Source organism: Liolophura sinensis, chromosome 3, assembly GCF_032854445.1.
Source record: "Liolophura sinensis isolate JHLJ2023 chromosome 3, CUHK_Ljap_v2, whole genome shotgun sequence".
In the NCBI taxonomy this organism is placed as follows: domain Eukaryota; kingdom Metazoa; phylum Mollusca; class Polyplacophora; order Chitonida; family Chitonidae; genus Liolophura; species Liolophura sinensis.
Window position 1 is genome coordinate 8,931,527 of NC_088297.1, and position 14,836 is coordinate 8,946,362.

The 14,836-nt window shown below is 40.4% G+C and overlaps 1 protein-coding gene across 4 annotated transcripts in view; it reads left to right on the forward strand.

Annotated features, from left to right (window-relative positions):
- LOC135463663 (uncharacterized) overlaps positions 1 to 14,836 on the forward strand; it is a 36,058-nt gene that overhangs the window by 16,543 nt on the left and 4,679 nt on the right. Inside the window, exons 4-5 of one of the 4 annotated variants that reach the window (XM_064741041.1) lie at positions 6 to 789; positions 3,487 to 3,614. The exons of 1 other annotated variant lie outside the window; for it this stretch is intronic. In XM_064741041.1, coding sequence (XP_064597111.1) covers positions 6 to 466 — 461 coding nt within the window. In that variant the 3' untranslated portion in view covers positions 467 to 789; positions 3,487 to 3,614. Of the gene's footprint in view, positions 1 to 5; positions 790 to 3,486; positions 6,348 to 12,307; positions 14,596 to 14,836 lie in introns of those variants that run through there. 2 more of the 4 variants (XM_064741040.1, XM_064741038.1) reach the window with 2 other exon arrangements.

A 14,836-nucleotide genomic window follows, 5' to 3' on the forward strand; every position in this document is an offset into this window, starting at 1 on the left:
CCCAGGAGATGAGAATCAAGGTCAGTTAACCAGCAGCCCATACAACTTGCCGGACCCCAACGAACTCAAAGTTATCTCTCCATACCAATCGGACAGGTTCATCGGCGCAACTGCCTATTCCACCACGGTGAACACCAGGAGTGCTGTGAACTTGTTCGAACGTTGGTTCTGGGATAAGCACAGAAAGGACTTTCAAAAGATCGAGGACGTCGACCCGGCGAGACTGGATCCTATTTTGTCCGAGTTCTGGATGACGGTGCGCCGGCGCACGGGCGATCCTTACCAGCCCAAGTCTCTCAGACTGCTCCGAACCAGACTTGAGCGCCATCTTAAGGACCGTGGATACCCATACTCCATCATCAACTCACCTCAGTTCTCTCGAAGTCGCCAAGCGTTTCTGAACAGGGTAACACTGAGCACCCCGCAAGAAGAGGTAGACCTGAGTGGTGCACCATCGGCATCCTAGTCAAGGGATCTTGTTTGTGAACCATTTTTCTGATCCAGTTGTGAATCTTAGCCATATATACCTACCCCATATCAATGACTTAACTTTGAACACAGATAACTGCCATTGCCATTGTGCTTAACGGATTGCATATGGACCTAATTTCCGGTGTGATTGAAGAGATCTATGAGGTGTATTGAACTTGTCGGATCCGGTTTTTGTCCCTGATCATGACTTTGCGCCTTGGTACAGGACATCACTATGTAATTTCCGCAGTGTCGACAGCGGATGATTGCACCCTGGTCTCTGTTGTTTCTGAGAAATCCAGTAAAAACCCAGCGAATGTAAGCTTGATTTCATAGATTTTTATCTTTTGCAATGTTCACACTATACGCACAACACCAATCGATTTGTACAGATATTAGGTCACACGTTACCAGTTGTGTGACATTCTAGTTTAGGCCTTCTTTGAACGTGTATCGCTTTGCACCCTTTAAGGGAATACTTAAGTGTGAATACTTAGGGATGAGTAGTGAGTGTTGATGTGAATACTTGAGGCTACAGGTCTTGATATGAACACCGAAGGGTTGAGTGTTTGAGTGGGAGAGTGGGAATACTTGCAGATAGATGTGAATACTTGCAGATGGATGTGAATACCAAAGGGTTGAGTGAGAATACCTGCGGGTGGATGCGAATACCAAAGGGTTGTGTGGGTGAGTGGGAAACTAGCCGGTGGATGTGAATACCCAAGTGGGGATACTTGATGAATAATATGAAAACTTCCCGAGGGATGACTGGAAATGCATTTATTGACTCGTATATATTGGTGATTCAAGCGTTGAAGGCATAGTTTTATGTACTGCAAAGGCACTCTTACAAATAATGCAGTCTGAAGGTATCACTGGGGCAACATACATGAAAACTTATAATACTGCATGTGCCCGTTTGTGTCTGAATATTAAATGACGTTTCGTTTTGCTGACCGTGGTGTCTGTTTGCTCTTCAGGAAGTGGAATAAACCCTGAACAATTTAATAGTATATATATAGAATCTTCTATTCGTCTAGAGTATTCGTTTTGTAGACGCTGGGTTTAACCCCAGGTGGGTTCATACGTGAGGTTTTAATGATGACTATATGTTGATGACTATATCCTATTGGGTAGTGGGTGCATCATGGCCGTAGGATCTGAATATGGTACGTGTACCATCATTGAGGTATGGTCACCGTAGGATTTTACGTATGTACCTGTATGTACCACCGTAATCGTGCCTTTTGCCACAACAGCCACATGGTCATTGTGAAGGTTCTGAGTGTTTCGTCATGCCGGGAGCCTTAGGCCTTGGGCGTGGCATTCCACAAATACTAATGCATGATAAGTGTAACGTTTGTTCTGGGGAGGTTTACGATGTTTTATAAGAGGGTTGGTATTTATTGATGGAAGTCCGTTGGCAATCTCCAGCACATGGACACCGGAGTAAACTTTTGCCACTTCACGATACTCTTGACATAATTCCGCCATTAATACATCGGATTCATTTTAACTGTTAAGTCTTGTATCCGGTACTCAGACCTGAACACTTATACTTAGCAATACTTATAATAGTATATAGTTATAATTATAAGAAGCTTTCAACCAAACAAGTTAATCAGTAACGTGTAATAATGGTTTACTCGGAGTACTACGGTTTCCATAACAATGGCCGTCAGCATGTGTATATAAGTGATAAAATTCTGGAGTATGGCATGAAACGAAAATCAGTCAGTTAAAGGAGAACCCCGACGACTTTATGTTCACACTAAGTGTTCATTAAGCACAGTATTTGTGCTATGTGAGCCTGTAAACTGCATTTAAAAAACTATTATGTTTACTAAAAACCCATTAAAGTTGGACCTTCTGCTTATCTTGTCGACCGTGGAGCCTTGGCCGGGTGACGTCATGCCGTGAATACCTGCCGGGATTATGTAATGGAGAAACAACTCGCAACAGTTGATTCGTTTTATAAGAATGAAATGTTTCTCCTACTTAAACGTGCTTGTTAGCAACGTAACAGCTATAGAGTCTTTTTCAAGAATCGCGCGGCGTCATTTCAAACAAATAATAATAATAAAACACGTTACATCACAATTAGCGTCAATGAATGCTCTTTCGTACAGGCTGAGCCGCATTATTTGCATAGTGGACTATAATACGTAGCATGGTTGATCTTTCGTGACATGAAGTTTTAGTGCAAGGGCGTTAGGGCGTTTAGCCACTGGGCGTTTAGTTGGTTGTAGTCTATATAGACTACTACTGGGTGTGTAAGGTTATGGACAGTGACTCGGTCTCTGATTAGTTATGCGGGAAAGTCAGTCTGAATTGATTGAAGCTTACATATAATCTAGGGAAGTCTGATAGTGGATTATACAATCTCTGTCACATTGACACAACCAGGCCTTGAGATATCCATAATCATATCCATGTTCATATTTGTACCTAAGAGAATTGATGACGATACTCTGCCTTTTCTACACTGGCAAAATTTGGTGTATTTGAAATGAAGGCGAAGAAATGAGTTTGACATTTTTCAGAAACGAACGGACCCTTCATGTATATATAACATTCCTATAATCGCTTAAACTAAGGATTGACGTCACAACAAACGTTTACATACCTCTAAAAGGAGACGATTGCATGGTCTTCCCTGATAGCTCAGTGGGATATTGAAATGTTTTAAAGCCTTGTGTTCGTGAGTTGTCTCGTTGTACAGGAAATGGGTGAAAACAAAACTAGCTGTGCTGTGATTTGTGAGGTTTGAGAACGGTGTTGGTTTTTGGGAGATGTGTACAGATGTGTTGTTTTTAGGTTTCTCTCTTAGAAGGTAGTGGTTGGTGGCCATTGTGGTCTTCGTCCTTATGATGAATATACGTAAATTGGTGGTCTTGTTTTGAATATGTTGCAGGTGGTTTGGGTTTCTGCTTTCTGTCACGGTTCACGATTTATACTGTCTATATTGTATCACCCAGACGCTGACGTATGACCTGAATTTGTTCTTCTTGTCAGTGCCAGCTGACCGCTCCGCGGAGTTGATCAAGATGCTGATGAGAAAGTCCCAGGGTTTCTGGACGCCGGAAGTGTATCCTGACGCCAGCAACGCTCCAAGCGGCAGCGACACCAGCGGACAAATGAGTCCAGGGGAGGTAATTCATGATCTCACTAAACAGGACATAGCAGACGACGGCATCAAAGCCACATCGACGTCAACCATCGTGAACACGCGAAGCGCTGTGGGAATTTTCGAGCGTTGGTTATTCGAAGAACACGGAAATGACCAGCGTAAAATCGAGACGATTCCTCCCGCTGAATTAGACCAACTTTTGTCTGAGTTTTGGATAGGAGTGCAGAGTCGAACTTCCGGACAATACCGTGCAGGAACGCTCAACAATTTAAGGGCACGTTTGGAACGGCATCTCAGAGTATGTGGGTACCCTCACTCTATTGTCAAGTCGGAAATCTTCAACAGGAGCAGATGTGCTTTCAGAGACAGGGTGGCAGCGTGCAAGACGAAAGAGACGAATGACATTGTACCTGATCAACCATTCGGAACCTGATTCCGAACCTTTAAATGCTGTGACACGGTGATAGTGTTCTGAGGAAAGATTAGGTGCTAGCGTTATGTGACGACTTATGAAGCTTTTCGAAAAGAAATCGAATCGGATTGGCCGAAAAGTTTTTACGCAACTTGTAGCCTATGAGTGTTCCTTTAGCCGTTCACGAACAGGACCAAAGGGATGTAAGGTGCTAGTCGAGTGCATGTTATATTACCACAAAGGCATTGTTTTTATGTTTTTATTTTTTTTTATTTTTATAAGTCACTCTGAGGCCCAGAATAACGAAATCTTGATTATTTTCAGATAGGATTATTCCGACTATTTTTAGACATTGTCGGTTTTTGTATTTTATTTCTGTGACTTTGCCGTGAAAGAATCAAAAGTGGTAAAGTGTGGAGTAGACGGAGGATATCTCCAACTTTTAACCCTCTCTTGTTATATATGTTTATAAATGCAACAGAAATTGCTATTTTTTTCATATTTTACATTGAATCTCGTAGAAATAAAGAAAAAAAATATCGAGGTAGGTGAATCGGTTCGGCGGGTGGGAAAGTTCGCCTGTCACTTACGCCCGAAAAATGGTGTTTTAACTTTTTAACAGAATGTCTGTTGTTTGAGTGATGCTATCTATGAAGTATTGTTGTTGTGGCAAATTATTCTGTTAAATATAGCACACATTCTGATTCTATTAACTCAGCAATAAGATTCTATTAGACAAACAGGATAATATGTTCAATACAACAGTATTATGCGATAGTTACGTTCTAGTAATACATTCTAAGATCACTCAAACAACATACTTTTTGTTAAAATTAACACATTATTTTTGTAGTGTAACATAGGTGACTGAGTAGCTCCACTCCTGACACTTACCGCCGTGGTATAAGTAAAATATCCTTGATAAGGGCAGTAATCAAGCATGAAGGAATTCCCTCGAGGCTTTGTACCACAAAGGTTTGCAGATATGTATCGTTGATGATGTAAGCACTTCCATCAACACAACACAGAACTGCTCATCCCTTTTTCTACTTAGTGTACAGAAAATCAGTATAAATTTATATTGCGTGTGAATTTTCATTTATCATTCATGAAGAGACGACATCCGCTTAGATGGCTCTTTCCTAATGAGCTGAACGTATGTCACCCGCCGGTCCACCAAGACCACGAAGAAAGCAGATTATACGCGTAGCGTTTTATTTCGTAGCTCTTGAGTAAGACGTTAAACAACAAACAAATAAATTGTTTTATATTTATCGGTTCGTGTGCAGATGTGAACAGTTATTCGTGACAAAGAGAGCTCACGTTTTTCCTCGCTGAAAGACAGTCTCTATGTACATGTGTATATTGTTGTGGCTAATGAGTTTGATTCTTATAAATGCCGGGGAACCAAATCAAATCATCGTCACAAGACATTAAATGTTAATAGGTTTATTTTTGACTGCTTTATAGTTACAGCTCATATATCGACTGTGTACTTAGCTTTTTATGTTCTTTCGTCTCGGAAGACTTTTGTATTGGTGGCTTTGCCGTTTTTCATTGTTCAGTATGCGAATAATTTTTAATTTTTTGCACTTAATACACTTAATACCCAAACCAAATAGGTGTAAACCCACTTTTGCAAGCATATCATTCAGGATAGTGTTTTATAGTTTATTGCATGCCGTCATATCACTGTCTCTGCCAGCTGGCGTCAACTTTCGGGAGCTTAGAACATTTTCCGTATAGTATGTATCCATATCAAATAAGTTATTGAAGTATTTTTACGAGTTTTTGGTATTGTTGTGGTTAATAAAATTTTGATATTCCATTTGTGATGAGTTTAGGCCAGTTTCTCTTGGATATTCAGGGTTGACACTGAATTTTTTTTTTAAGGTATGGTGCCACAGTACGTTAACTGTATTTTGTTGCAAGCATTATACATAGTGCAGATTGACGAAAAGCTTTAAAATATATGTCTGTTGGTTAAGTATTAATTGTTGGTTAATTATTAATTCATTGTTTTTTATAGCATTTTTAATGACAAAACAATTGCTTGGAGACGGGAAAAACCTTCTGTTTGTCAAACTTGACAAGTATAAAGGGCGCATCAACACATTAAGAGGACTTGTCCGAATCTCATTTGTGTAGAAGTTTTAACTTATTTACGTGTAAGTTAGGTTGTGATGCTGCTATTATTAAAATCTGTTTTGTAGCAATAAACTGTAAAAACTGTAATGGTGTTGGCTCTGTACTGTCTATAGTACGTGTTTGCTGATATACTCATATACTGAACGTCTGAATGCTGACAGATAGACGTCTAAACTCCAATGTACACCCAGATGTATATATAGTATACATTTGCATAACTTTTCTGTGTTCAGACAATCTGTAAATTTTCACCACATTGGGTAGTATTGTTATGGTTAACGATTAGTTGCAATTAAAAAAAGAAAAACTTTTGTGCTCGTACGAGAGTGTTCTAGTATAACTCTGTTGTCAGTAAATATGGCCCGTGCGTCCAGCATCTCTGGCGCTCTGCTTCATGACTGTCTAATACCGCTTAACCCGGGGCTACGGCTGTATATTTATCGTGTTGAATTAGATCGCCGCGTTGGATATATGATCGGTTGCAATCAGAGCGCAACTGAGGTACATATTTTGTTTCATGGTACACAACTTGAATACTGATTTCACTCAATCGCCTGGAACACACCTTGCGTCTTTCCAACATCATTGAAAACTGCTTCTCTTTGCGTGGCACCGTCCTATTTTCGTACGTCATGTACTTTCTTAGTTCTTTGGTGGTTCGTGTCATACGTTGTTTTGGGAATTGACCTTCCGGTTATTGACCCGGAACGGCCTTATTTATTGACGGCTGGTATGCGAAAGTTTCGGCGCCTAGATTCCATGCTTTCGAAGAATACTTGTAAAACATTCTGGAGCCGTCGCTATTCTGTACATTAACACACATTTATTGCTTCTTTGTTTTAACTCACTTCAGGGCATTTGTTTTTACCCCTCTACCAGAACAGACCTTTTCAAACTGTCAATCAACATCTCGCATTTGACCAATCATAAGCAATATTGTTGCAAATAAGTCAACCAAATGTCCACACATTGGTTACAAATGTTCAATCTTTCTTTGACTTCACCTTGCTTCGATGCGAATGGAAAGAGTAGTAACGTTGACATGAGAAGGGATGGTGGCTTAGTGGAAGGTGCCCGTCCCTCTATCCGTCCCTCCGTTTGCTCAGTTCATCGGGAATACATTTCTAGAACGCCAGGCTAGCAACTTAATGCCAAGCATCCACGTATGCTTGGGCGACACTCGAAGTATTCATATGCAGTGGCCTTGATATTGACTTATTGTTCAGTGTGACTGATGCAGGATAGATGTAATACTTTATGACAGACTTATGAAGACGTTATCCCTTGTGCTCGTCAGATCATATTTACCAACATAAACCACTTGTGTACCTGACATGCGGAAGTACCTTATTCAGTTTCAGTGAATTGTAACAAGGCTTATAAGCCCTGATATGGCTTAGAATGGCCTGTGGTTAATGAAAAAAATATTTAATACGTTTAGAGTAGAAATGCTTGTCAGTATTTGGTCGCGTTGAAACAAGTGTTTAGCTCCATTGACAGGGTAAGATATGTTTGGTGTTTATTTCCTGCTAGGAATTGCGTGTTTCGGCTTTGTGTTGATCCAGTTTGATTAAGTTGTATCGATAAAGGAAACGTGTGCATATACCATTATGTGATCACTTTTGTTTGTTTATGGACATCAGTTAATCAAAACCTAGTTAAGAGACTTCTGATTAACACCTCAGAGTTCGTTTACTTTTTCCCAATTCTGGCACTTTAAGCATTTTTGTGTAAGCTAAATGGGTTTCACTGTACCGATTTGAAAAGCACCGGGAAGACACGTGTGAAAACATATGTGTAAAGGATTGGAAATATCAGTGTAAGCAGTGGTACATGTGCCTTCTTGTAGCCATAGGGAATAATGCTTTAAGGACAAAGTGAAAACTTGCCCAAGACTGCGATGCTTAACTGTTTGCATATATCTCGGTTAACTGTTTAATATCATCATGCGTCAATAACTGTCCTGTTATAGAACCGGGAGAGCTTTGTTATTTCCTATGTCTTCGTGAAGCTATTGGTTTATTGTAAAAGAGAAGAAATCACCAGCTTTTATATACGGGTGGGAAAAAGACGTTTTATCATTTATTTCAAGTCGAGTCTTGTGAGAGGGAATTGTTGGTTAAGTGGTGGGTACGAGTGTTGGAGTTTGCACTTATAAATTCAAACCGATTTCATACAACCTGGAGGTTTGAAGGTAATGTGATCGAATTGGCCACCTTGATCAACCAAAACAGCGAATCACACGCAACATTACTCGCAACATTAATGTGTGTCGTGTGTGACAGTCAGTATTGTGGGCCACATGCAGGTGAACCAATACTCTTGGATGTCTCGCTTTACCATTCCTTCTTCTTACCGTCCTCTGTATCCCGTTTTGTGTTACCAGTGATGCCGATGGAAGAGGACAGGGTATCACAGCCGGCTAGTTTCAACGAGGGCGGTTCGTTCGGCGGCGATATGGTTAACAGCCGACAGTCCATCCATAGGCCGTCGCCAGGACAGGGCTCCAGTCGGAATACAACGGTCAATACCCGAAGCGCCGTGTCCATCTTCGAACGCTGGATAAAGCAGCCGCCGTACCAAGACGATCGCCGGATAGAGGAGATTCCGCCTGTGGAGTTGGACAGGTACTTGGAGGTGTTCTGGGGAGCTGTCAAACGTCAGGACGGTGCGGACTACAATCCGAAGTCCCTCAGTCAGTTGCGGACCCGGTTAGAGCTCCATTTAAAGACCTGCGGCTACCCTATGTCGATAGTGGCGGAGTCAGCTGTGTTTGTCAAGAGCCTTCTGGCATATAAGAGGAGAACGGAGTCGAAACGCCTGCCGAATTTCTCCAACGTCATGAACGTTGACTTCAGTGCTCTCGAGTGACATGGTGACGGATTTGGTTCTACGAGTATCTGTGTTGTGTATACCGTTAGCTATTTTAGTCCGACTGGCTTACACAGATGCCACACAAGTGTCCACGCCATCTACACTATCAGAGGCCTTTAATTAGAAGTTAAAAGTTGAACTTGTAACTTCAAAGTAGAATAGGTAAACTAGTTCAAGTCTGAAGTTAGAAATTACAACTTGTAGTTTCCAACTAACGGTCTCTATTAACGCGCCTTTTTCTCCTGCTCTCTTTTTGTTTTTTTTTTGGTTTTCCTCGAGACGTTCCAAGGACTGTACTAATTTTAATACTGAGCTATGGTCAACGTGGGTTTCAAACCCACGACCTCACAGACTGGCCTCTAATAACCATGCAGCAGCGCATGCTAATCGTCTGGGGCTTTCGACCAGAACGTGGACGCGAAACTTTACTGTCTGCATGTAATATTTCCCTCATGGTTTGAACAACAATGCGGTTTTTCCGAGAAGGATAATTGCAATAGCTATACAAAGCTTTGCGCATCAAAACGCATGCACCGCTCTCTACGCTGGCTTTGACTTTCAACGCTATGGAGAAGATGTTGGCTTGTTTAGGCTTATAATCTCAACTGATGATATTTTCAGTGAAATTGTTTCATGGATGTCCATTCGAATCATGCTTCACATCCGTTAGATAAAATTGATTTCTTGTGTGTCGAGTATTAATAAAAACGTGGTATCGGTTGATTCAAAGGTTTTGTGTGTTAACATCACTTTCTATCCTATCAGAGTGAACACAGTGAAGTTTGTGGTGTTCAAGATTTCCGTACAAAATTTACTGGTAATTGATGTGATGTAAAGCGAACGTAGAGTTGCGCGCATGCGCTGTGAGAAGTATAATCTTTGCTGCAGCATGTTAATTTTATTTAATGCTTGGGGATAAGCGCAATATCATGTTAATAAAGACTGAAGTTTGGCAACTTTGATTAAAAAAATATTAGTTGATCTTCGGTTTTCGACATAAGAACAAGTTTAAGAAACTTTTAGAAAGGACCACAGTTTCGTGTTCTAAGTGTACATATATATTGCAACAAAATATCGGTTAACACAGTGTGGATGTCTTCATTTAAAGTGCAACATCATGGTTGTCATCCATGTTTATCCTTTGTGAACCCGGCACTAGAAGCTGACAAGGTTTGCTGTTGCGGTGAAAGAAATTTCATTCGAAAAGTCCATTACTTGTCAAGACAAAAACTTGCATGTATATGTGAATGAGACGTTGGTGAGGCCCACTTGTACACGGCAAAGATCATTTTCAAAAATCCTGATTGATTTTCCAGTGGCCTTGGTCCATTTTTAAGTTACATTTTATGACAGACAATTTTAGTTCAGCTTGTAACACATGTGCACCTGTAGATTCAGAAGAGCCTTATCGTTTTTAGTAACCTTGACCTATTTTCAATGTTGTTTGGCCTGTGCATCCAATACTTTGTGAACACACGATTTCTTATGGTGAGAACTTTCAAGCCCACAGTCATCTATAGGTATTATTCTTTTCAAAATTATCAAAACCAAATGTCGTCGTCATATGAAAAATTGTTAGTACGACGTTAAACCCCAAGCACTCACTCACTCACTCAAAACTAAATGCACGATGCAAGAAAGAAGTAGTGAGACCATTTCATTTGATAAACCGTCTTTTCCAAACAACGCTGATATCAGTTTTTGATATTACAGCCATGGAATGATAAATAATGGATCTTCAATGTGTCAGAAAAGGAATCAAAAGGTATTTAGGAATGGTTTTAAAATGGTCGTTCATTTAAAGAGCTATTCACAGGTCACTCTTTACTCTGTTTGCGGGCGTATCTTACCAACAGGTTTCCACTCATCACCCCACACACTTCCTTTAAACTTCGTTGCTTGAAGAAAAATCAAAAACATGTCCAAGGCTGTTTTATACTCTGTGAATAATAATCTGTCTTGTTGAATATGTTACATATTTTTCTTGTATCAGAATTCCTACATATATGCCAAGGAAGTTATGTTATTGCAGGCAAAATTTGTCTGTGTGTCAGGAAGTTGACGGGAAGTGTTATGCACGAATTTTGGGTAAAATTGGCCAATCACAAATCTATAAAATAATCTGGATCCGGACAAAGGAATAGTTTATACGATTTATCAGTATTGTCAGATAAGACCCAAATACAATATTTTCTTTAAGCTTGTAATAATACCAGCAGAGTATTGCCGCTTTGTTGGAACTCGCCATGCTGTGGTTGAAGTTTGTGCTCTCGGGTTGCCTTCTAGTTAGATTGAATGAATGAATGCTCGGGTTTTAATGCCGTACTTAACAATTTTTCAGTCATATGACGACGAGGAGTCATTGTGTTTGGCAGGGCGAGTTCATGTTGCCAAAGTGCTGCCGCCACTGAAGTGTCACACTGAAGACACCAGATATGATACCCCTCCCAGTCACATTATACTGACACCGCGCCAACCAGTCATTTTTAAAGTCTTTGGTATGGCCCAACCCGGGTTTGATCCCTTCTAGTAAGATCAGATGCTTTTTCCCTATTCCTGAGAATCAAACCGCGGTGGTTTCTACGTTTACAATTTTGTGTTCAGTATTTATTAACGTTTCATTAGTTCCGTTGTTAGTATAGCATCAAGGCCTAACATGTATCTCTGCTTACAGAGTAAGGGGTGTATTTAAGTTTCAATATGTGACGTTCTTTTATCAATTTACACAAATTGTCGTTTGTGCTTAGAAAGCTAATTAACTGTATTGTATGATCCTTATCATCAAGAAGTACACATTTCTCTGGTTGAAATCCAGATTGTCCAAGACTTTTACAGCATGTTTATTACATTTGGCTATTACAGAGTCTTTACGTTGATTCTTAATCCATAATTAATATCACATATCGCATTGTGGCGTGCGTGTTGATTATTTGTTCACCTGCATTACATTAGCTTTCAAACTAACACACAGACACAGTGTTGCAGTATTTGTACATTCAGTGATCATTTTTCACCGTGTTCTTGGGTCGAAACATGGGATTATGTCTTATCTAGTTTAAATCTGTGCTCCCTAGGAGGACGTTGGGAGGAGATGTGAATTGATAATGCATGAGCTGTATAGATTTACAAGTGTTTCATGTACACTGTACAATATACGTACAGATATGTATACTCCTTTAAGAAAACCCACGACGAAAGCCTTTTTTGCGTGTAAAAAAGTTGTAGTTTGGCAACTTTCATTAATGCCCAACCTTTCTCCTTCTTATCGACAGCGGACAGTGGACCGTTGAATCTGTCTGGAAGAAGTCACGTGAGCCAACATTATCCTCGGCAAATTCCGTTCGCCTTCAACCCGGTCGTGAGTCCCCCAGACTTCGGGAGAAATCGGCAAGTATCCGAGACGACAGCTCTCAATACCAGAAGTGCAGTGTCCATTTTTGAAAGATGGCTTTTTGAGAATTTTCACCCTGAAGTAGCCACCAAATACGACAAAATCGAAGACATACCTGTCGAGGAACTCGACGAGTACTTGTCACAATTCTGGCCGACCGTCAAGAAACAAAATGGCGCCGATTACCAAGTCGAGTCGCTCGTGCAGTTGAGAACGAGGCTGGACCGTCATCTACGCCACGCTAGCTATTCCCAGTCTATCGTCAAGTCTCATTGTTTTGCCAAAAGTCAGAAAGCTTTCAAAGAGAGGTCGGCTATCATCACAGGATCACGATCCGCTCACTTAACCTTTGCAGTGGCGTCCTCGGAGACAACCAGAGAACAAGACACAGCTGAACAACATCAGGATTCTACAAAAAATCAATAAACCCGTCGTGTCAGGATTTCCTAAAGGAGGCTCGAAAAGTTTTTGGTTTGCACATATAAAACAAAGGAGAGGGCATATTTTTTATTCCCATGAGGTGGCGATAGTTTAGTTGGGGATCTCGAACCATTGCTATTTTAGAAACGCGTACAGTGTTGTAATGTATTCGTTTCTACCGTAACCTGTTGCTGCCTTAAATGTTACAAGCTGGGATATAAACACTTGACATAACTTGTGTCACAGTTCTGCAGCATACGGTTTCCGGGTCGCCAATGCTTTTGAAGGAAACTTACTGCTCGGATGTCCAATGCAAATGTGAACGCCAGTCAAATTGCGTGGTATTAGTGATTTGGTACCAAGTTTTAGCAGTTAGCAATATGTGTGACCTGTGTGTGGATGGAAAATTTTGTGGACATCTCTTAGAAGGTGTCAGTACATGCGAGACATTAAACTGGACTGATCCTACTACCCGAAAATTTAGGATCCTGGTCAGTTTAATTTTACTGTGAATTGTCAATTTAATTTTACTGTGAATTGTCAATTTAATTTTTTTACTGTGAATTGTCTAGGGAATTTTTCACTTCAGGTTTAGTTTTTTTTTTTATCCTTTGATATTATTACCGTTGGCCACCTGAATTGTGATCATGCAAAGTATTACAAACTTGTTGAAATGTTTTTTTTAACCAACGAACTTTATTGTGCAGTCGATTATTTGTCGTGATTTGTGTTCAAGATCTGTTTTTTTTGCGGTACTTTTTTGCGAGATTTTGAACTCATAGGGCTGATTTTTCGTCTCCCTGCATTACTTGGGTTAAGTAACTTTTCCAGTTTTTGTGGTAGTTATCCATTACTTGGTTTTACTTGGAACTTCTCTTTCCCTTTCTTGAAATATTTATGCATTGCTTTGTTTAACCTCAAACTTTTATGCGTACTCGGCTTTTGCTTGGAACTGCAAACTTTTACTTGGTTCAACACTACTTAATTTTTAACGTGGGAATAAATATAGTTTTCCTTCTTCAAGTAGTCAACCAAGGACCTGAGGATAGTCTTCTCGGTTTTCCAGCACCATAATGCTGATCGCCGTTGTATCAGTGAAATATTCTTGAGTACAGAATATATGGTACAAGAGTAAAACGCCAATCAGATAAATGAATAAATATATTCTTCATGTAGCTGAGATCTTAGTCTTTCAGTAGTATATCGGAAATGAAATATGCAAATACACTACGTATGCCATGTCTGTATTTTATGACGTTCAGTTCTATCATTTGTGCTATTTTTAGTTTTAGTGATAAAAAGTTGAGGGGCCTCCGTGGCTCAGTCGGTTAGCGCGCTAGCGCAGCGTAATGACCCAGGAGCCTCTCACCAATGCGGTCGCTGTGAGTTCAAGCTCAGCTCATGCTGGCTTCCTCTCCGGCCGTAAGTGGGAATGTCTGCAAGCAACCTGCGGATGGTCGTGGGTTTCCCCCGGGCTGTGCCCGGTTTCCACCCACCATAATGCTGGCCGCCGTCGTATAAGTGAAATATTCTTGAGTACGGCGTAAAACACCAATCAAATAAATAAATAAATAAATAAAAAGTTGACCTAATCATTCAACTTTAATTCAAGTTTTTCTGCTGCATGTATCTGTTATGTTTTGTCAGTCCATGAATAATTTACGCCATATCCCAGATTATTGTAGGAAAATCATTTATCAGTTTTGTTACGACGTGTTGAATATAAAAATAAAATGTGTATAAATATTACACAGTAAGTCCTAAATTTTCCTTGGCATTACGTCGTGTTAGATTTTTCATTACATGAGCACCTCGCCCTCGTTGCAGTTGTTTGTAATATATTACAAACGTAAAATTGTATCAGCCATGCAGCTAGTGGACCGCGTTAGAGCATCCGCCTCGAAGTCTGGTGACCCTTGATCAAACCCTGGTCGGGTCATACCGAAAACGGTACCTGTTGCTGCCTCGCTTGGCGTTTAGCACTGAGACG